Raw genomic sequence first — 24,221 nt, 5'->3', positions numbered from 1 at the left:
GCAGACATCTTAGCAGCTATTGCTGCATCTGAGACAGGGACAAACTTCCCTAGAGGTTTCCCTTCTCGATACCATTATCACATAAGTCCTGATAACGTCCCATTAGTGAGGATTAACGACGTTGGTGATAGATTGATTCCCAACGCGGACTGCAGACCAAATTTGATAACAGCTGCCCACGAAGGTGTTGCGTCTGCGCATGCTGGAGTGTCAGCAACTGTGTCTCTTTTGCAGCAACGTTACTGGTGGTACGGTTTGTATAAACAAGCGCGAGCTTATGTACACAAGTTGGTCGCACACTGCTCGTCACACCAGCAAGTTGCCCCAAAGGACTGTGGTAAATGTAGTGGCGACGGCGGGTACGCCTATGCCACGATGTGTAAAGAGAACAGTATGTGTTGCATTTAGCCATCCCTGGACACGTGTTTCGAGGTAGTTGCCTCTCGTCAGCAGGGAGCAGGACAGTGTAAAGGGGTGCCGTGTGGACTGACAAAATGTAATTAAAAACAGGTCAAATACCTCTCATGGCGCGCAGGTGCAGATCCAGGGCTCGTCAGCCCGTTAGCTCAAGGGAGCCGTAATAAATTGTACACAAGTTGGTCGCACACTGCTCGTCACACCAGCAAGTTGCCCCAAAGGACTGTGGTAAATGTAGTGGCGACGGCGGGTACGCCTATGCCACGATGTGTAAAGAGAACAGTATGTGTTGCATTTAGCCATCCCTGGACACGTGTTTCGAGGTAGTTGCCTCTCGTCAGCAGGGAGCAGGACAGTGTAAAGGGGTGCCGTGTGGACTGCCAAAATGTAATTAAAAACAGGTCAAATACCTCTGATGGCGCGCAGGTGCAGATCCAGGTCTCGTCAGCCCGTTAGCTCAAGGGAGCCGTAATAAATTGTACACAAGTTGGTCGCACACTGCTCGTCACACCAGCAAGTTGCCCCAAAGAACTGTGGTAAATGTAGTGGCGACGGCGGGTACGCCTATGCCACGATGTGTAAAGAGAACAGTATGTGTTGCATTTAGCCATCCCTGGACACGTGTTTCGAGGTAGTTGCCTCTCGTCAGCAGGGAGCAGGACAGTGTAAAGGGGTGCCGTGTGGACTGCCAAAATGTAATTAAAAACAGGTCAAATACCTCTCATGGCGCGCAGGTGCAGATCCAGGGCTCGTCAGCCCGTTAGCTCAAGGGAGCCGTAATAAATTGTACACAAGTTGGTCGCACACTGCTCGTCACACCAGCAAGTTGCCCCAAAGGACTGTTGTAAATGTAGTGGCGACGGCGGGTACGCCTATGCCACGATGTGTAAAGAGAACAGTATGTGTTGCATTTAGCCATCCCTGGACACGTGTTTCGAGGTAGTTGCCTCTCGTCAGCAGGGAGCAGGACAGTGTAAAGGGGTGCCGTGTGGACTGCCAAAATGTAATTAAAAACAGGTCAAATACCTCTCATGGCGCGCAGGTGCAGATCCAGGGCTCGTCAGCCCGTTAGCTCAAGGGAGCCGTAATAAATTGTACACAAGTTGGTCGCACACTGCTCGTCACACCAGCAAGTTGCCCCAAAGGACTGTGGTAAATGTAGTGGCAACGGCGCGTACGCCTATGCCACGATGTGTAAAGAGAACAGTATGTGTTGCATTTAGCCATCCCTGGACACGTGTTTCGAGGTAGTTGCCTCTCGTCAGCAGGGAGCAGGACAGTGTAAAGGGGTGCCGTGTGGACTGCCAAAATGTAATTAAAAACAGGTCAAATACCTCTCATGGCGCGCAGGTGCAGATCCAGGGCTCGTCAGCCCGTTAGCTCAAGGGAGCCGTAATAAATTGTACACAAGTTGGTCGCACACTGCTCGTCACACCAGCAAGTTGCCCCAAAGGACTGTGGTAAATGTAGTGGTAAACTGTGGTAAATGTAGTGGCGAGCTTATGTACTTAATTGTGACATTTGCCAGCAGATCAAACCTTCTTCTGTTGCGCGTCCACCTCCAACGCAGCTGCATATATCTAATCAACCACTAGCGTGTGTTTATTTAGATCACTGCGGTCCTTTTACCTCTGATACTGCGTACAAGTACATCTTGGTTGCAGTGGATTCGTGCACACGTTTTCTGTGGGTGTGGCCACAAAGGAGTGCTGATGCCAGGACTGTCATCAAAGCATTGCGTGTCTTTATAGGGAGTTTTGCGTGTGGTACCCTTCACTCTGATCAGGGCCCGGCGTTCGCCTCTAAGGCTTACAAAGAGGCAATGAGAAGTTTGGGGGTCCAAGTCAAATTTTCGTCTCCATACCGGCCTGAGGGCAATAGTGTTGTGGAACGGATGAACCGTGACCTAAAGCAATCGTTGACAGCCAAGGTGTTAGGTACAGGCCGGAACTGGCTTGCCCACTTGTATGACGTCCAACGTGCACTTAATAATCTCCCTAGAAGGTCTCTGGGTGGGCGGACCCCGTACATGATGCTCTTTGGAGTGAGAATGTTTGTTCCGGACCTTGATGGTCTAGACATGGCGGCGGCTGCCGCGCCTTTTGACCTCGATGACCACTGTGCTGTATTACAGAATCTACAAGAAGCAAGAGACACTCTAGCGAAGGAACACGTGCCCTCTACATTTGAAGAAGCGCTCCTGATTCCGGTGGTCGGCTGGCTGCCTCGAGTTGGTGATCTGGTCCGTGAGAAGGTGGAGAACAAGAAGGAGTTTGGCCCCTCTTATCGTGCACCAGTCCCGGTGCTTGGAGTATTGGGTACACGTACAGTTGTTTTACCCCCACTTCCTGGTCGCAAGGAAAACAGGTACATTTCAATTGAGAATGTCAAGCTACACAGGGTGGCCGATTCTCCATAGTATGGCACCTTCGGTTTCCTGCCCTTCAATGCTGAGAAACTCTGTTGTGTTGCCACCCTCTATCATCGTGCCTGAAGTTTCCATTGAGATGCATACAGTTTCAGACCTGCCTGTGCCACCTTCTGGTGGTGGTTTGCCTGGTGATCCGGAGTATGCTTACCCTACAGAAGTCGCTTTGCCACTATTAAATACAACAACACTTACCCAGTCACATTCTTCCTTTGAAACTGAATCATTGACTTCCACTGTCCCTTCCAAAATTTCTAAATTTTTTGCCTGGTTCAAGAGACATTTTTTGGTTGCACCTTGGACTTACATCTGGCTGGTGCTGATTTGTATTTTTTTATTCATGACAATTGGCTTTGTGGTAGTGTTTTTTAGACTTATCAATGGACACTACCTGAATGAGCGTTCTACAATTCAATTAATTGATGGAACTTTGGCCCCCCATTCCTCATCACACATCATGAAAAGAGACCAGACGTTTGTGAACATCACCGCCTGGCCTGTACGTGATGGGATTGCATGGGATGCAGTGAACTTTCAAATTCATGGTCCCACCGAAGTTATTAATGTGCCAACTGTTTTTCGTGTTTCTATGGGTGATGTAGTTAAACAAAACATCCGCTCAGATGATTGGGATGTACAAGCAATAGAAGCACTGTTTTCTGATTTAAAATATTATGCTGCATTTGATGCTGAGGATTTGTATTTAAATACTGCAAACTACGATGAGCAATTTTGTTTTCAACATTATGGCACACATTTCCTACACAGAGCAAATACTTTTCGAAATTTTGTTAATTTCACTCAATGGGAACATTGTCCTGTCCCTATGCCTGGTAGCTCTGAAACTTTATTGAAAAACTTCACATACTTTTCAGATTTTAGTGTGTCTAACCCTGATTCTTTTTATTTTAAGATAGCAGTAGAACCCACTTCTAAGGTCAGACTGACACACACAAAATTATTATATTCCAAATCCTTTATGGATGAATTGGCTATTGGAGGTTATGACGTATGGAAAGCTACTATTGATCTTAAATCGGTTTGGGGAACTAAACCGTGGCAGGTACAAGGAACAGAAGCTTTGCGTCGAGCCTGTCTTATCCCTTACCATATCTTATTTCTAAATTCGTCTATTTTTCAGACCACCTGCTTTGGATTGGCTATATCTAAAAAATTAATTTGTCCCTCGATCCCTGATCTGGGTGCTTATCCTGGTTGGGAAAATCACTCATATCTGTCCCTTACTATATTGCAGTCGCTTGTTTCCAATGGCACCTTCAATATTTCAACATTGAATCCTGAGGGTTGGTTGGTATGGCAAACAAGCTCAGATTCCTGTCAACGTCGGTTTCTGGATTTGGCTCCAGGGTATGCACAACTTAGGGTTGACCCTCGTTTTACATCTTCACACACAGTGACTACATAGGTAAATTATGTCAGTCATGGCTGCAACATTCCACGTTAACTTCAGTTCAGCTTCATTTATCACGCTTAAATGACAAAATAGATTTGAATGATTTTATTAAGGGTCCTGCAAATGGCAGGTCTAAACGATGGGCTTATGCTATTTACAATGAAATCTGGAAATTGTCGCAAATTGAAGCTGCTTCTAGATTACGTGCTATTGACCAGGCCAATATGGAAAAAGTATTGGCTGTGATAGATAATAGTATTAATACGTTGTCTTCTAGAATTTATACATTAGATAATATTGTTTCTTCTGTCGTAGACATTGTGCAAGATGATGTATCTGTGTTGTATCATGGTCAAAATCAGTTGCGTTCAAATATGCAGTTTGCATGGACATTGCCAACGTTAAAGGCAGGGAAAGTCCCTTGGGATTACATGAATATTTCATCATTGTTCCTTCCGTTTAATTTGACAGAAAAACAGCAGTTCATGTCCATGAAAGATGCAACTTATGCATTGCTGCTCATTGAAAAATTAGAACCTTTACCTTTTTCTGTAGCTGAGTTAAATTCAGCCGTGTGGCTTATTCACGGATTAGTCACTTTACCGTTCAGTTTGTTCAAGTTTAGTTCGTGCATGAAACATTATGCCATCGGCAGATATGAACAACTCGTGATGCGTTTCTGCATGAAGTTTGGTCACTTCCGTTCACTTACAGATGCGTGAGGGATGGCAAGTAAGTTTACTTAAAAGGTGAAGAATGCAATTTCGCTCCTGATCACTCTGTGGTTTGTAGACATATACAATTACATGGCGCTTGCAATATACACGCTCCTAATTTAGCTTGTGTCCTAAAGGGGATTCCAATGCCAGTTATAACGTTTTCTTTTAAGCTGCTTGCCAACGGTAGTTATTTGCTTTTAAATAGTGAAGCTTGCTGTGGGATGCTAGTGGGTATTCCATACATAGTCACTGTTTCGCAAAAAGTAGTTTGCTGTAATAACGTCCTTTTCCCACCCCCGCAAGGCCGACTCGATATATCCATCTGGCCAGCAATTCCAACCTTGAACGCAGAGTTCAATAGGATGAGCAGAATAAGGGCTCTTTTGTCTAAAAAAGAGGTTGCATTGACTTCGTCCCGTGAAACATTTCTTCTTAATGTGGCGAATACACGCACTGAGGTACAAGCTCTTTTAAATACCGACCTCCCCCTCCATTTTGGAACTTGAATTCAAACTATCTTTAATGCTTCGTCTACGACTGGCCTTGTTCATTTTTTAAAAATTGTGGGCTCGGGCCTCGTGACATCTTCCCAGACTGTTTTTGGTGTGATCCCCGCATTTTTACATTCTATTTTTTCGAGTGTCTTCGGAGAGTTCCCCTTGCTCCTCGCTTTGGTGGCTGGGATCCTCTTGTTGATTTGCGCACTTCGATATGGCTGCACACCGGGAGTTGCAAGACAGAATGCTGCACTTGCTCCATCTTCGTAGCCGGATGCTTGATTTCTACGGCACCTTACCACTGGCGGTATTAAGCGTCAAGTATGGATTGTCTTTCCGGTTTCCCTTATTTACGTGTGTGCAACCTGTTTTTCATTGCCTAGATTGTCCCTTCCAATGGGCTCTGGACTTGTGCCTGTCAAACTTGGCGTCACCTGACCCGGATTTTGATGAACTAATGTGTCCCTTAGTGGCTCATGAATTTGATTGTTCTGGTGTCGGGTTTATGGCTTTGGGTGCTGCACACGGAGTCCTTGGAAACTGGGATATCGGAGAGGCAGCTATTGATTTCCTTGAAAGGAGTTATATTGAGGAGACTGACGGTTGTCCTATCATGGTGCTGAATGCTCCGATACTTGATGAACATGTGTGTTCCTTTCCCTTACTCAATTGAATGGCAGATACTTTTGCGGAACGCTCCAATGATTTCCTCTTGGAAGCAGTTGCAACTTACGGTGCATATACCTTCATGGATTGACTGATTGACATTGTCACTCCAGGGTGCATCCAGGAGTGTTAATTTTCTTCGAAAGTTTTACTTATTTTTTTAATATATCATTTTTCATTTTTTAAACAAAATTTTTTTTTTTATTCTTCTCGGACTTTACACTTACCTTATATGAACTTATAGTTCATGCCCTTGGTTCCGTTCTAAATCACTTGAACTCTGCGTTCTTGATAAGTGTATCCCTATTGGTTAGTGCTCCGATCATGGGGGGGTGTGAGATGGATTAAGCCACGCCCTATTTACAACACTAAGTTAGCATAAACGAGATCATTGTTAGCAAGCAAGCTTGTCGTTTCTGCTGCGCTGCACACGACACTGTTGTTATGTGTTATTCATTTTAGAAATGGAGACTCGACTTTGCCTTACAGGATAATAAACTGTTGTTTCACATTCTTAACCGTGAAATGTGCCCTTGGTCTGTACATCATGCAAAGAACGCGTCTGGGTCACTAGAAGGTACAGAGTGTTGTGTTTAGATTGATCGTACCACTTGTTAGACATATCATGCATACAGCTGCCAATATCTGAAGGACAAGCGTCTTTAATATTGCAGAACAGTTTGGTTTTACATTCATTCGAACAGAAGAGCTGATGCATGCTGTGAGAGCTGATCCTTTGATGTGATTCTACTAAGCTGATCTATACGGTATGGGGTCCCCCCAGTTAGCCTAAGAGACCTTCTAATAGTCTAATAATAATAATGTATTAGATTATAGTGAAAGGAGTGTGGCCGTATACCACTGTCATTAATAGTATGATTGCTCCTTTCATTTTATATGGTACTGTAATAATGCTTATGGTTCTGATCTGTACTGTTAGTCTGCTAGTGTTAGCCAAAGTACTGCATCTTAGGACGCGAGGTTTATAAAATAAACTCTTTAAACTTTACCGTGTCTGTATTATTATGTTGTGGACTAACAAATAAGTACGAACAGGTATTTCGGATTCCCACCACTCCTGAGAAATATCTAAGTCGCTTGTTCTGGTTTGTCTATACATTGGGACCACCTAGCTAGATCTAGGTTAACGAATGGGATACTAAGCTAGTCGGATAAGGGGTTCTGGGTTCTGAGGGGAGTTTTCTGGTACACCACAATTCTCTGAGGTCCTGGTCTCCTGCGCATAGTTCTGTGCAAAAGCAGAATCCCTGCAACAGTGGGGCTGTAAGGCGCTCTTAGAGGTCCTGTGAATCAGCGGGACAGCCGTCTCAAGGAATCTTATTGCCATAAGCTTGGTACCTTTTGGAGTCACTCCATTCTCTGCTTGAAGAGTAGTCTTACTGCAGGAAACGGTTGAATGAATGAATAAAGGATTTTAGCTACTTCTGACAAGATTCGAACATAAGGCAGGTAACTCTGGATCTGATCTGTATCGGGTTATATACTGGTCATAGCCAAAATGTCAGAATTGGATCTATCGAATTGTCCACATGTTTAGCAACATGCCACATTTCGAAAGGATCTTCCATCTTGCGTCTTCTCTTCAACATCTACGTCAGGGACGTCTTAAGGATTTTGGGGAGCCTGTGCCAAGTATATTTTGGGGCCCCCTGTTCGTAACAGCTTTGAATTTATGATCCAATTTCAGCTCGTTCATGCCTTCTTTGGCCAGGTCACTGACAGTCCACAGGCACACTTGTCCAAACTCTAAATGTATTTGCAGCCAATAGTCAGTGTGTTTTCAGTACTGTAACACAGCAGCAGCTCACTAATATACTTGCAAACGATCTCTGTGACCCCCTCCTATTTCTCCTATGTGTGGTCCTGTTTTGCTCTAAAAGAAACGTTTTATGGCTGTTGCATGAAATATAAACACAACGTTTCTCTGCAAAATGTCTGTATTAGACTCTCACACATCACCCACATTGAAAATAAATTAAAGTAAAACGGTATTCAAAACAACTTGTTGAAGAATGCTTCCAGACCATCACGGAAAGCCTCTCTGCAGAAGAGAGCTGGATCTATGGGGGGGGAGGGGGCTGTTAGGCTGCAGCCCTGTGCCAGAGCCCACTGTGCCCATGTCTCAAAGCGTCACTGATCTACGTATGCCCCTTGATAGAGCCCCTGGAGGTGCACCAAGTACCTTTCCACATGTATGCCAACACTACTTGAATCTACTTCTACTTGAACAAGCATTTGCAATGCAATAGGTCTCGCAGTTACCTGAGTTTAAGCTAACGTCATTGTAAATGACAATGCCTTTTATTTATGTTTTTAAAACGAAAACAAAAATAAAAGGCATTGTTATTTGCCATGTCAATAGCTCAAATTCGCATAAATGCGAGACCTATTGCATTGCAAATGCTTGTTTAGGTCTTGCTACAGACAAAGTTTGCTTTACATCACAGACCTATTGTTTCCAATACATTGCATATACTTAGAATAAAATTTGGGACAGCCCCTTGCTCATGAATGAGTGGCTTTGTTGGTTTCTTTAGGTATCTGAACTTGATTTGATAGCTTTGTTCCCTATTCTTGGATTTGTCCCATGCAGGAGCATATCAGACTCGTAGTATTCTGGCTGGATGAGTTTTTCCTTTTCATTTTGACTTGAGGAGCTATTCGTTTCTTTCCCTTTAAGCACTCCGTGAGAGTGCATGTCTTTCCTTGGTTTCTCCCGCTTCTGTTTGTACTGCCTGACATCCTTGATTCTCGTCTCTCGTCTTTTGCCCTCTCCTTCCCCCTCAAGTCATATTACTTCCACGTTCAGCTTTTGTTTATCTAGCACATAAGTCACCATGCTCTGTTTACTATCCTTCTCCCGCACTCCCAATCATCTGTTACTCACTGATGCCCCCATTCTCGGTCCATGCACAGATGCTCCACCAGCATGTCAACAAGTGAGGTGTCTCTGGGAATGGAAATATCAGTTCTGCAGTTTGCGGACCTGGTGATTCTGTGCCCACAGACAACCGAAATTGGGTGTGGGGAATTCCATTCACGTGAACTTCCACGACTCAGAATAAGGAGATTACAGTAACGGTGGAGAGAGATGCACGATATTAAGAATTCCATCAAAAGAGTAGCGCCTGGATACCCTATAGATTGATTAGCTGCGCTTTATAAATCCTGATTGATTGATTGATTGAAATCTAGGTTATTCAACCGTAGCTGTTATCCATCTCCAACCTCTGTAACATCCCTGAAACCCAATTCCTAATCAAAGAAGAGAGCAACATCATGGTATAAGACCCACAACCTTGGATCCACAATCCAACTCTCCATCCACTGGCCATTCCTTGCGTCTACCTGCCAGAAAGAGTCACCGGACTCATTAAATCAACTAACCATCACAGCGGAATCCCCTTGTCATCAATAGTGCTTTATGGCAAATCAGTTAGCTGTTAGGCACTGCATAACTTTACAAGTGCGGCATAACAAAAAACAAATACAAATGCTGTAAAAAGCAGCCAAGACATAGCAAACATAATAAATCCAAAAGGAGGTGAACAACTAAAAAGGCACGATGGACAAAGAAGACATCTTAAAAGTTCTTACTTGGATTTGCACGAGTGAGTACTGAAAGAGAAGAGAGATTGTTAGAAAGAAGACAGTTAAATATCCATGTTACTTTTCTAATTCAAGAGCTGTCCTTGTTTGAAGTAAAATTGGTGCACAAACTACTGAGCACTCAACAGGGCGCTTATCTCAACTACAAGGTGTGATAGATTTGAAGCCCGAAAAATTGTGAGAGTGAAAAATATCCTTCTTAAGCCAGCATACTAAAGAAATTTGCTAACCATAGAAGTGAGTTGTATGCAGTTTTTGGGTAAGAAAGTGCTAATTGCTTGTTAAATATTGCATAAATGTTAGCTGCTCTTCTGTACAGAAAAAAATGAGTGAGAAATTTGGATTGAGACAAAAAAGTAAAGGAAATGGCAGATACCAAATGTTTCCAATGTATGTGCTACATCAACGTGAATACAAGTTTTTATAATAGAACGGCTATAGACCGGTTCTATAGGAAAGCTCATAGTTAAGGCATTCTTTTTTGTCTGTAAGAAACTTAACAGCAAATATTAACAAAAAATGCCAGTAAGCAATTCATATCTAAGAAAACTGAAATGTAGCCATGTGGAAAATGATATTTAAAGACACGATCATTTTCTGTATTTGTTATGTTTTAGAGCTAGTTCGAGAGAGAGTTGTGCAAAAAGAAAAGAGAAATGGACCGTCCTTTGAGGATCAGAGTGTCGTAGGCTCTAAGTATGCAACTAGACATTACCAGTTGTTTCAGTTTGTGCACACTCCATAGAAGTATGAACCAAGGTAATAAGATAAGTTGCACTGATCTCTTGGGTTTTTCTTCTAATTCAGAAATTATCTCACTGGCTATTGGAAAGGTGATTCAAGGCAGACACCCATCTGACACATTAAATGCTCTCCTTTGCCCACGAAGAGCATCGCATTGCTCAGCTCAGATTTACTTACCGGCTTGTTCTCCGCAATAAAGTCCTCATTCAGAGTCACAATGCGAAACTTCACTGCAAAGACAAGAAGTGAGTGTTAGTGGGTGGCTTTTGGGTATGAGAACCCCCACACCTTGAGATCAGTTCAAGTGCACCTTCCTCCAGAGCCTAGGAGTGTGTCTCACCTCACAGCTCTCAAATGGTTGAGGGACAGGAGCTAGTTTAGCTGGAGGTTGGAGCAGCCACACATTACTGTACTGAAGGCCCAATTCACTGAGCTTTTGGCCATTAGTGAATTTGTCGTAATCGCTGAAAACAATATTGTGAATTGGACCCCAACTAACGCATCCCCTTTCTCTTTTTCACTGCCACATCATGTTAAGTTTCATTGATTGTCCATAATCATACAAGTGTATTAACCTCAACTTTCAACTTCTTTCAACATGGTTTCAAACAAGTTTTTCTACACAAGTTACTTCCCATCCTCCTCATCTTGTCTCTCATTTTCCCGCCAAGGATTCCTTCAATCACTCACTGGCCCTTTATTTCCTCTTTGATCCCTTCAATGTCTATTTCTTCTGATTGTTTCTTCCTTCACTCTTGCTATCCCTTTTTTTTACTCATGTTTCAGTACTGCTTTAAATTTTTAGTCATCCTTCCTTTTACACTTTATCTTTCAAAAGTTTTGAGTTTGCAACTTTCCTCACTTTCACTCCATTCCATTCACTCTTTCCTTCGCTTATATCGCTACACTGTGTGAGGTTCGAATGGGTCGAGAGCTTGAACTCCTCAAAACTCCTAACCAAGCTCTGTCTTGAACACAGAAGGGAGGATATATCCTGGGGGTACCTGTCTGTCCCGGCTTGTACACGGCCTTGTCGGTCTGCACAAATGTCCCACTTTTGACGGTCCTCAAAAGCACCTTCTTCTTGTTTTTCAGTGTGTGGCCCTCAGACTGAACAGAAATGCCCACTTGCCCAACCTCTTCGGAGCCACCAGCGGGGAGCGGCACCTGTAAGGGAACAGAACCATATCACACATGAAAGATGTCACTGCACATCCTCTCAGGGTACCATTGACAGGGGCTACCCCTCATCAAATGCAAGCAAGGCAGCATCATTAACAGCTTTGTTAATTAGTCTATTTCTTTGAGTCCAGCAGAATATTGCAGCTAAACCAAAATATTACTGGAAACGTTTCTAGAATTATCCATACTATCTCTGTTTTATTAAATAAACATTCTCATTTGCCAGTTCTAAAGAAGTCTGAAAATCTGTATTTTGAGAATTGTATTATGAATGTAATAAAAAGCAATCATATTAATTTCATCTTAGTAGTAGCTGTGTCCTTTATAAAATGTTCTGTATACTTGTTAAATCTTATGCATGGAAAAGTACTAAACTTATTCAAAAGTGTAAACTTACTCAAAGGTGCAGTTGGTGAATCAGACCCTATGTGTTTTCTTCTGTATGAATTCTACAGGCAGAAAGTTATTTGCTGCAATTACCACAACTTCAGGTTTTTCCGCAAAGTCTAGAATCCTGATTTGGAAACAAACCAATGCCACATGGTATTCGGAGAGACAATACCACATCAGGTACAAACTGATACCACTGAGTGCAGTTTTTATTGGGAGCTTTGTTTACCATCAGCAGAATAAGGATTTGCGCAGAAGTCAATAATGCCGCAGTCTGTAAATACCCAATCTTGATTTTTCAGAAAATGTGGTGGCGGTATTACAGAAAGAGTTTACCGCATGAGGCGAAATGTGAACAATTAAAAGTTACATTAATATAATTATAATAATTAAAATGATGGTGATAGATTCTTATTTGTTTTTATGTAGTGCTTCAAACTGCACTTTTTACCCTTTGAAGCGCTTTAAATAACAGTTGCCACAATGTTTCAGCGTATTTTTTCTCAATTTATAAACCTCTGAAGAATGAAATACTGAGCTGGCCCTACCAAGATAAAACTGCATAGCCTGCAGATCAGGCCAGATGTCCACGGCAGGCACTTTGACATGTTTGGGCATCTTGCAAACTATAAAATGTATCCATTCTCACCGTGGATCAAAACGTATTCCTTACAGATCGAAACACTTTTTTTTTTGCAGTTTTGTATACAGCTATTTTTGCCCGAGGGCATTAAGACACTTTACAATAGAAAACGTCACGCTTTTTTATTGGTTGAGGCACAGTTAGATTAGGTGATTTTCCCCAAAGCACTGGATGTTGAGCTGAAGGTGATATTCGGATTTGGGTGCCCAGTTCCAAAGCCGGCAGCTGTACTCACTACCCGTACCCCTTCCATCAACAAGTAAAGATGTTTCCACTGCATTCTAGTTTTTTCATTACAACTATCTAATTGTCATATTTTACTGACATTAAACATTGTTTTAATTTCACTATGTTTTTTTTTGTTTTGCTCGGATCATTGATTTATGTGTTGATGAGTTGGTACTCGAGGGAAAAAGTTCCTGGCTATGAGTCGACTTGAGTTTTTAAGTCACTGAGTTGTGAGCCTGTGAACTGACATGGCATAGTTACACACTATTTTGCCACAAAAACGCCTGAGGGTTTCTTTTCATTACTTGGACCAGTTGTTGTCGGGAACTGATGAGACAGAACATGAAGGAGGTTAGAGAGACCCCTTTACCTAGAAATTTAGAAAGAAGAGACAGTGGAGATCATGACCTCTGCAGACAGTGTGTGAGTGACATCAGTCCATCAGCGAAGATAATGGACAATTCATTGCTTAATTTGTAAAATAATAAAGTGCCAGGGTGCTCCTCAATGGCCACTGCAGCTAGCACAATCCATCGCCCATGACAGTGCTGCCAACGACAGTACGAAGACACCTACTAACCATCACACTCATACAAGTAGTACACTTCAGGCTATTCAAGGCGCCCAAAGCTATACGAATGGATTTGGTTGTAGGCATCTTATTTTTATCTTATTTTTAACGTATATATTGAATTAATATACAACTGTTGTTATGCTCAACTCTAAATAAACAAACAGTACCACCATGTGGCAGACTGTCACAAGTGCCGGTGTTAGCAATTAAGTGCAGGTGCCGAGCTCCAGAAACCACCGGCTCAAATTAAGCAGTTTCAGTTCCTCATGTGCCCAGTGCATAATCACAATATTGCATACAAAATATTGTGCTACAGTAATATCACTGTAATTGCATCACAATGGCATGGAGAATTATAATACCTTCTGCCTTTAAATTATCTGTACCCCATATAGGTAGGTATGTTGTGATGTAACTATTAGGTCAAGGGTCAGGACTAGGTGTGGACACATACTGCACATAAATACTAACAAAAACATTTAGTATAGTATAATGGAAGATGATATAAATGTAGACAACAGAGTAGTAAAATGAGTAGCTCATACTAAAAATGAATTAATTATGTGTGATGTATTAGATGAAATGTAAATGCTAACTAATACTGTGGTATCTGATATACTGTCATACAACCAGGATTATGAGCATTAATTGAGGCAGGAGGACAAGGCCCTGCAACTAATGTGGAGTGAGGCTGGCACATGATGGATGCAACTGCAGCTGTACCAACTCAAGACATGATCCACACAAGGGGCCCGATTCACAAAAGTAAAGTTACGAGTGCAAAGTCTCCGCACTCGTGGTGGAATCTCTGCACTGTTATGTTATGTTGTGTGGATTTCTAATGCACGGCTAATGACCAGTGAGGGTATCCAGGTGCTGAGTAGGGCGAGGACCCGAGAAAGGTGGATGGATAGAATTATGTTTGCTTTTTCCTGGAAGAGCCAGGTCGTTTGGAAGTCCATGAGGGAGGGGGCAGTTCTGAGGTGTAGCGGGAGGTCGTTCCAGGCTTTTGCTGCGATGTGTGAGAAGGAATGTCCCCCGCAGGGGTACATACAGTACCATGTAGGCCGATCAGATGTGTCTGGTGGGTTGGTAGAAGTTGAGGCGGTGGTTGAGGTATGCTGGTCTGATTTTGTTGAGGGCTTTGTAGGGGTACATGAGCAGCTTGATTTGGTATCTTTGCTGGACTGGGAGCCAGTGGAGTGCGTTGAGGTGCAGTGAGATGTGAGCATTGTGTGAAATGTCCAAGATGAGCACTGGGGGTGGAATCTCCGCATGACACACTGCATAGAGTGTGATACAGCGGTTTGTTGTCATTGTTTTGGTCATTGTATATGTATTGTTGTGAGACAAGTTAGTACATATTTAGTTTAACATGTTATTGCACGAATACGCAAGCCTCTAAGAAATGTTGAACCTGTGGCATAGTGTGAATGCCTCTTGGATCCAGTTGGATCAGCCTAGTGCCTCTGCAGCTTCTGCGAATTCTGTGACTACAGACAGATGTAAAGGCCCCTAAACAGCACACACCCAGGCCCATGCAGACCAGCATAATTCTGGAGCTCAGTATAGTCTTAAATCTGAGAAGCTAATGTTTAAACTCATCCAGAGCTAAAGTAGAAAAGAAAATTAGCACCTCTAAAAAGTAGTTTGAAGATGAAAAAGAGGTGTAAGATGTTTAATATGGACATAAAGACCGAAAGGTACCTAAATGCTTCACCAGAACAATCTATGAGGATGCCTTTAGCCAGTGCTTAATTTGTAAAAATGTAAGTGCCAGAGCCCTTGTCAGGAGGCTACTGCGGCATGCTCTACACATTGCTCCTGCTAGTGCAGTCAATGCCAGTACCAAGACAGCTACAAACCATGACACTCCTGCAAGTGTGACAATTCAGAATTTTCCAAGCCTCATCAGCTATAAGAATGGCTTGGGTGCAGGCATTAGTCTTTTTAATGCATGTTGAATTCAGAAAGAACTGTCGCTGTGCTCATATCTAAATTAGACAAACAGCTCCACACTGTGGCAGACTGTCATAAGTGCCAGTGTTGACAAATAAGTCCCGGTGCTGATCACCGTAAACCACAGGATCAAATTAAGTACTGCCTTTGGGTATGTACTATGAAGTATCTATCACTTGTGGGTGAGGTGGTGATACACCTTCATGTACGTTCAGTCGTTAACCTTTACCATGAACCTTGCAATTCTAGGCAGCTAGCTGGGGATTCAGTACTATAGCTGTGTCGGCTTTTAACCTCTAGGACCTGGGCACTGCCAACCATCAACTGATGGTTCCTCCAGCCCCCTCCCACCCACAAAGCCTGGATACTGTACCTGGAAAGAGACACATTTGAAGTATGTGGAGTGTTCAACATTTTCTTCCAGGAGGGTAAGGTTGACCTCCTGCAGGTGAAGTTTGATTGTCACATGTGCAGTCCCATTGAGGCCGGTGAGATGGACGCAGGCCCGTTCTGTGTGCGGAAAGTGGATCTCTGCCGGGATCAGTACTGCATAGTGCCTGGAAGGGAAGAATACAGAGGTCAAGGGTCGTGTCAGGCTCTGTTCTCACTAGTACCATCACACTCACATGGGCTCCTTTAGGGCCATTCTTCCCTCTACCTTCCTCGGCCCTTCATCATCACCCACTCACTCATAAACATGGAATTGATTTAGTTCTTCAAAGGTTTAATCTGAGATGCCCAGACAAGACAACCAGAGGTAACCTTAATAGTGGGTGCTGGAATCAACCGCCCTATATCCACATATTCTGGTGATTGCGGTATTCTGATTCTAGGACAATGATCATTACAGTATTGGGCGCAGGGGGTCAAGTGTGTCAAAGACTTATTCACGGTCTCACTTTATTACTCCTTATCAAATATTGACTCTTTCTTTCGCTTACCTCTGCGTCTTCTTTGCATCACACATATATCAATAGTAATATTAAGGAAGATGTGCCACCAGTGCATCCAAGAAGGTGTACCACTAGCACATGTAGGAAGGTGGGCCACCAGCGCATGTAGGATAGTGTGCCACCAGCACATGTAGGATAGTGTGCCACCAGCGCATGCAAGAAGGTGTACCACCAGCATGTGGAGAAGGTGCGCCACCAGTGCATGCAAGAAGGTGTACCACCAGCCTGTGAAGGAAGGTGTGTCACCAGTGCATGCAAGAAGGTGTACCACCAGCATGTGTAGGAAGGTGTGCCACCAGTGCATGCAAGGTGTACCACCAGCACATGTAGGAAGGTGTGTCATCAGTGCATGCAATAAGGTGTACCACCAGCATGAGTAGGAAGGTGCGCCACCAGTGCATGCAAGAAAGTGTACCACCAGCCCGTGTAGGAAGGTGCGCCACCAGTGCATGCAAGAAGGTGTACCACCAGCATGTGTAGGAAGGTGTGCCACCAGCGCATGTTGGAAGGTGTGTCACTAGTGCATGCAAGAAGGTGTGCCACCAGCACGGGTAGGAAGGTGTGCCACCAGCAAATGTTGGAAGGTGTGTCACTAGTGCATGCAAGAAGGTGTGCCACCAGCACGTGTAGGAAGGTGTGCCACCAGCAAATGTTGGAAGGTGTGTCACCAGTAGGAAACAGTGTTTACAATGCTGCTATTACCACGCAGGTAGGTAACAGCGCAGTCGTTACAACGACCGTGTTGTTACCATGCATGGCTTTACATCGCAAGTCGTTTCTACGACTCGCGCTAGGTGGCGGGCAACACCAGGGAATGTGTTAGATTTTAAATCCAACACCTTACCTGCTGTTGCACTAATTGGAGTAGGAATAGTAATTTATACTATTGCTAAGTCCAGCACGCCACCTAGCGCAAGTAGTAGAAATGACTTGCGATGTAAAGCCACGTGTGGTAACAACGCGATTGTTTTAACGACTGCGTTGTAACCTACTGCGTGGTAATAGCATGCATTGTAACGTGCTATATTCGTCACTAGTGCATGCAAGAAGGTGCGCCACCAGCGTGTGTAGGAAGGTGTGCCACCAGTGTGTGTAGGAAGGTGTGCCACCAGAGCATGCAGGCTAGTGTGCCACCAGCGCATGTTGGAAGGCGTGCCACCAGCGCGTGTAGAAATGTGTGCCCCTAGTGTGTATAGGAAGGTGTGCTACCAGCACGTGTAGGTAGGTGTGCCCACAGTGCGTATAGGAAGGTGTGCCACCAGCGCATGTTGGAAGGTGTGCCACCAGCACATGTAGGAACAAATGCCACAGCGCATGTAGGATGGTGTGCCACCAGCGCATGTAGGATGGTGTGCCACCAGCGCATGTAGGATGGTGTGCCACCAGCATCTGTAGGAAGGTGTGCCACCAGCATCTGTAGGAAGGTGTGCCACCAGCATGTGTAGGAAGGTGTGCCACCAGCATGTGTAGGAAGGTGTGACATCAGCGCATGTAGGAAGGTGGACCACCAGCACATGTAGGAAAGTGTGCCACCAGCACATGTAGGATGGTGTACCACCAGCGCATGTAGGAAGAAATGCCACCAGCGCATGTATTAACAAATGCCACCAGCGCATGTAGGAAGAAATGCCACCAGCGCATGTAGGAAGGTGTGCCTCCAGCACCTGTGGGAAGGTGTGCCACCAGCGCATGTTGGATGGTGCGCCTACACCATGTGTAGGAATGTGGGCCACCAGCACATGTAGGAAGCTGTGCCACCAGCGCTTGCAGTAAGGTGTGCCACCAGCGCATGTCGGAAGGTGTGCCACCAGCATGTGTAGGAAGGTGAGCCACCAGCGCATGTAGGAAGCTGTGCCACCAGTGCTTGTAAGAAGGTGTGCCACCAGCGCATGTAGGAAGGTGTGCCACCAGCGCATGTAGGAAGGTGTGCCACCAGCGCATGTAGGAAGGTGTGCCACCAGCGCATGTGTAGGAAGGTGGGTCACCAGTGCATGTGTAGGAAGGTGGGCCACCAGCGCATGTAAGAGCAAATTCCACTAGCGCATGAAGAAAGGAATGCTACCAGCACATGAAGGATGGTGTGCCACCAGCGTATGTAGGAAGGTGTGCCACCAGCGCATGTAGGAAGCTGGGACACCAGCACATAAAGGAAGCTGTGCCACCAGCACCTGTAGGAAGGTGTGCCACCAGCATGTGAAGGAAGGTGTGCCACCAGCGCATTTAGAAAGGTTTGCCACCAACGCATGTAGGAAGGTGTGCCACCAGCATGTGTAGGAAGGAGTGCCACCCGCGCATGTCGGAAAGTGAGCCACCAGCGCATGTAGGAAGGTGTGCCATCAGCGCATGTAGGAAGGTGTGTGAAGAATCTTGCAAATAATAAACTTGGCAATCAGGTAGACAGTATTAAGATGTTTATTCCAATAGAGAAGATCCCATCCATCAGTCAGCAGACAATCATGTAACTGAAGATTTACAGAACATTTCTATCACAACAATCCATGACATCAGCAGGGTTCTAACATGAGATGCTCTAGTACTGTCACCATGTGTGGAATACCACACATCTCACTTCCCCAGAAGAGAACAAGTTTATAAATAACAAAACAAATATTAAATAAAATCAGCAAGATAACTTGGTTTCATACACACCCTGGACGATTTCCTCGGACAATTCAAATCTTTTGTCTCATCATCACCAGTATGAAAGGAGGTGGAATTACCCTTAGCTGAATCTATCTTTACGCCATGTTTCAGCACACCACTACACACAACTACCCTATTTAAGTTCCAAATACGATGGTCCTGTGTTTGTATTGCATTGTTGAATGTTTTGATTACCCTAATGGGTTTCATGAATTTAGACAAAGAACTTCCTAACAAACCAGGACGTTTAATCCTGACCCAATCACCTACATGCACCTCAGTTTTCTTTGCAGCATGTTTCTTGTCTAAGTATGCTTTCCTTTGTTTCCCCTTTTCTTCTTCCACTCTTAGCATCTTTTCACCATCACACTCCTTCTCCTTACCCTTTACTATTTCATATTTATTAACCCAGTATGGTTCAATGCTAGTGTTAGGCAGCCTACCACGAAATAACAGAAAAGGAGTCTTTCCAGTTGTAGCATGTGGAGTTAATCTGTACTCTTCAATTTTAAAAATAACCTCTTTTTTCCAATCCATTCCAATACTTTTTGCCAAAGCAATGGTCTCTTTAATAACTTTATTGAATCTTTCCACCATCCCATTGGCCTCTGGATGATAAAGTGCAGAAGTCTTGTGAACAATCCCTCTAGAAGATAAAAATTGCTCCATTTCTCTCAAAATAAGTTGAACACCATTATCAGATAAAATAGAAATTGGTTGGCCTTCCCTTGCAAACAAACTCTTCAAACACTCTATCACATTGCTGGTGTTGATGATAGACAAGAAAAACACCTCAGGCCACCTTGAGTACATGTCAATAACAACCAATAAATATGTCTGTGCCTCTTTTCCTTGTATAGGACCAACAATATCCAAGGCAATCTCTTGCCACGGACCACTTGGGCGTTTAAGGATATCACCTCACACAGTGTCGCATCATTTTGTAATTCTTCCAACCATTTTACTTCTGAAATGATGTCATGATCCACTACACAGACTATTTCATCATCCTCGTCATCATCCGTACTGTCCTCTTGCACACTACCACTAGGAACTAAGCGTGAAAGAACATCGGCAACACCATTTTCAATTCCAGGAATATACTTAATCCTAAAATTATACTCTTGTAAACCAATTACCCACTTGGTTATTCTTCCCGAAACAAGATCTAATCCTTTCTTGCTAAATATCTCAATCAAATGTTTATGGTCTGTATGTACCTCAAAATCCAAACCCCACAAGAACTTCTTAAGTTTCTTTACCGCCCAAAACACAGCTAAAGCTTCTCTCTCTACAACTGAGTATTGTGTCTCAGGATCTCTAAGACTTCTTGACAAAAACATAATGGTTTGCATACCATTAGCACCACACTGCTTCAACACAGCTCCAAGCCCTTTATCACTTGCATCAGTCACTAAAATGGATTTACTGGCAGGATTGAAACTCTTTAACGAAGGGGCTAGACCAAGCTTTTCCTTAATAGCCACGAATTCATCTTCACACCGGTCTGACCACAACAATTCCTCCCCTTTACGCAATAATTTCCTCATGTTCACAGTTACAACTGCGAAACCCCTTACAAACTTAGCATAATATTCAATCATACCTAAGAATTTCATTAAGTCTGATTTATTAGTAGGAGAACACATTTTAGTAATGGTTTCAACCAAATCAGTTTTAGGTTTCACACCTTCCCCAGAAATACTATGTCCTAGATAATTGATGGTATTAGACCTAAATTTGCACTTCTCAACCTTGATAGTGAGGTTATGCTTACACAAATTCTTCAGAACAGATCTTAATCTAGAGTCATGCTCCATGTCATCTTTAGCAAAGACTAAAATGTCATCCTGGTAGACACATACCCCAGGAAGATCTTTTAATATTCTTTCCATCACACGTTGGAATACAGAGGAAGCTGATACTAAACCAAAAGGCATTCTCCTAAATCTAAAAGTGCTAAAGGGTGTAATAAAAGAAGTATAATCTCGGGACGACTCTTCTAACTCAATTTGATGATACGCTGAAGTGAGATCCAATGTGCTGAACACTTTCGCTCCATCAAGTAGAGTCAATAGTTCGGTAATGTTGGGCAATGGATACCTATCCACTACAACACACTTATTAAGTTGTCTTAAGTCGATGCACAAACGCAGATTCCCATTAGGTTTGCGTGCTGCAACGACCGGAGCCAACCATTCAGACCCCTCAACTTCCTCAATAATCCCACAACTGCTTAATTTTTGTATTTCATTTTTCATGTCTTCCTTAACAGATAGCGGGACACTCCTCACTTTGCAACACACAGGAACTGCATTCGCTTTTAACTGAATCTTGTGTTGATACCCCTTCAAGCAGCCTAATGATTCTCTAAACACATTGGGAAACTCAGTCTTCAGATTGTGCACATACATGTCATCCGCATTTCTATCTACCGATTGAATTCTATCCCTCAACTGTATGGGAGGATCAGCATTAGGATCAAGAAAGACCCCCAGATCCCCTTGATGTAACCAACTAATGATGCTGTCCCCACGCTTTGAAACATAAATCTTTCCAGCAATCAACCGATTTTTGTACTCTATTACACCAGAAAAATACCCATGAATCTTTATAGGTTCCCCCCCATATGCTAAAGGAATGATGTCTGGTTTAATTAATGTAATCTTTCCCTTGAGCTTGGAGTTAAAGAACTCATTCGATATGATGGTAATCTTTGCCCCAGAATCAAACAGTACTCTAGTTTGTTCACCTTCTACCACAATTTCATCATAAGGACAAGATTTCTTGCTGGTTTTGTTCTCAACCTGTACCACAATCTGCCCACACACTAAATCATCAGAATTAGCATCTTCCCAATCCTTTTGCTATATTTCTACTTCCTTGACCTTTGTTTTGGGTTTTGTTTTACATAAAGCAGTGAAATGTCCCTTTAGCTTGCATTTGGAACATGTTTGATTTAGAGCTGGACATCTTTTGTCGTTAGCAAGATGTCCAGCTTTACCACATCTGTAACATTTTCTTTCAGACCCCATTTTAGCAGGATTACTTTTATCAGTTGTGTTACGTCTTTCTGATTTAACCTTCACTATCTCAACAATAGCCCCTTTTTCTGAATCCTTCTTTATGACAGCAACACATTTTAATGAGTGTTCAATACGTTTAGCAACAGTTAACACCTCTTCAAGAGTTGGTTCGTCTCTTAGCCACAATTCTTCCCTAATTTTTTCTATGCTACAACCAAACATAAATTGGTCCCTGATGCGTTCATCAGTTAAGTTCTCAGATTTGCATGAAGAGGCGAGCTTTCTTAATTGAGTTCTATAATCCTCAATTGTCTCATCAGCAGATTGCATCCTCTTTGCAAACTGGTATCTTTCAAGAATAGTGCTAACCTTGGGAAGATAATGCATGTCAAGTTTCTTAATACAAATCTCATAATCATTAAGACCCCTAGCATCTGAAGCTGAAAGCTCTGGTAAATGATCAAAAACATCTTGACCTTCAGATCCCAAACAATGAAGTAACAAGGGTGACCTCCTTTCAGCACTTAAGGAGGGACCGCCAACCCTGGCATATCTCTCGAAAACAACCTTCCACTTTTTCCATTTAATGGGAGGAGAACCAGGACATGATAAAAAAAATAGTGCTGCTGTGACGTTTTGCATGTTGACAAAAGCCTATTAAAAATGAGGATTCTTTACATAACCACTTATCTAGCTTGAGTGTTGTTTATAAAATTGTACGTGTTAAATTATTTTTTTTTTACATAAATTCAGGTTTCAAAACAAATTTAACGGTACACCTGCCAAAAATAGAATGCTGTACCTTTTGTTATTTCAGGTATCACCCCAACTATGTGGAAGGAAACAATATCCACTGTTAAATCATCAAATTACATATCATAGACAATACCCCAAACATTTGTACGAAAACAATGTGAATAATATCACCCTCGAAATGAGAGCATTCATTTGTCTCTGGATCTTAATTATCTTGTATTATTAAATACAACTCGTAATATCAAAAGCATTCAGATACTGAGTTGAAACTTAGAGAGTTCAGCTGGTCCAAACAAACAATAGTAGATAAAATGTTCACTACATACGCTTGAAGCAGTATGAAGATCAACAAAGGCACCGCTAGATGACAAACAACCCACAATCTACTAAATCGTTGCAGAAAATTAAATGAGACGCTAAGGAGTGAAGCGCTGCTGGTTGCTAAGCAACCGTACACAAAATGGCCACCACGCACGCTTGAATTAGCGTGATGCGTGGTGACGCGATACGATGAGGAGAGGCGACCACAAAGACAGCAGAGAGTCGATCGTGGGGAGCAGTTCTAGAAGAACGAAGAAGTTCCAGGTATGATGACGCGGTTTACTTTGTTTGAGAGGCTTCGTTTATCTTTAAAATTGTATGATGCTCGGAGTCTCAGGGGAAACCGCTGCAGCGATGAAAATCAAATCACAATAACGATCAATACGACATAAATCCTCGCGCTTTCCTTCTCCAAAACACATGTGTTGAAACTTGCACTGACCAACCACTCACATTGAGATGAACGGGTAGATTGGCTCCGCAAGGTTGGCAAAACAACGATGAGCAAACGTGTCAAAACAAAGTTAAAGACACGTGTCAGAGCAAAAAAAAAAATATATATATATATATATATTGCCAAACAAAAAAAATATGACAACGGTGATTCGCTTGCAGGTATAACCTTCAGACGCCGAAACATTCAATGATAACGGACAAAAGCAAACATCCAGCACAGAGCCAAAGTCAGATCTCTTGATAGTTCACGCACGGGAAAGCAGGAAACACGCTTTGAACTGTAGCTGTTGCTGTAAGAAAGTAGTGATCCGCATATGATTCTCTCAAAGAGGTTTTCAAGGATAGCAGGAAAATCCAACGCAGAGTTAAAACTCGATTCCTTCTCAATGAAACTCGATGCCTTCTCAAATTTCAAGGCAATATCCTTTGTTGAGATCTTCTCTTGTCGATCCTGTGCCGACTACGCCAGTGAAGTATCTTGCAAATAATAAACTTGGCAATCAGGTAGACAGTATTAAGATGTTTATTCCAATAGAGTAGATCCCATCCATCAGTCAGCAGACAATCATGTAACT

The 24,221-nt window shown here is 43.0% G+C and overlaps 1 protein-coding gene across 2 annotated transcripts in view; it reads right to left on the bottom strand.

Annotated features, from left to right (window-relative positions):
* The window catches only part of LOC146812872 (alpha-2-macroglobulin-like protein 1), a 315,529-nt gene that overhangs the window by 249,035 nt on the left and 42,273 nt on the right, over nt 1-24,221 (bottom strand). The window contains exons 2-5 of one of the 2 annotated variants that reach the window (XM_085619945.1): nt 15,865-16,048; nt 11,520-11,682; nt 10,693-10,745; nt 9,760-9,780 (exon numbers count right to left, since the gene is read on the bottom strand). In XM_085619945.1, the coding sequence (XP_085476071.1) occupies nt 9,760-9,780; nt 10,693-10,745; nt 11,520-11,682; nt 15,865-16,048 (421 nt within the window). The remainder of the gene's footprint in view (nt 1-9,759; nt 9,781-10,692; nt 10,746-11,519; nt 11,683-15,864; nt 16,049-24,221) is intronic. The other variant, XM_085619946.1, reaches the window with a different exon arrangement.

This window comes from Triturus cristatus, chromosome 7, assembly GCF_964204655.1.
Source record: "Triturus cristatus chromosome 7, aTriCri1.1, whole genome shotgun sequence".
NCBI lineage: Eukaryota > Metazoa > Chordata > Amphibia > Caudata > Salamandridae > Triturus > Triturus cristatus.
This window is presented reverse-complemented; position numbering and strand designations above follow the sequence as displayed.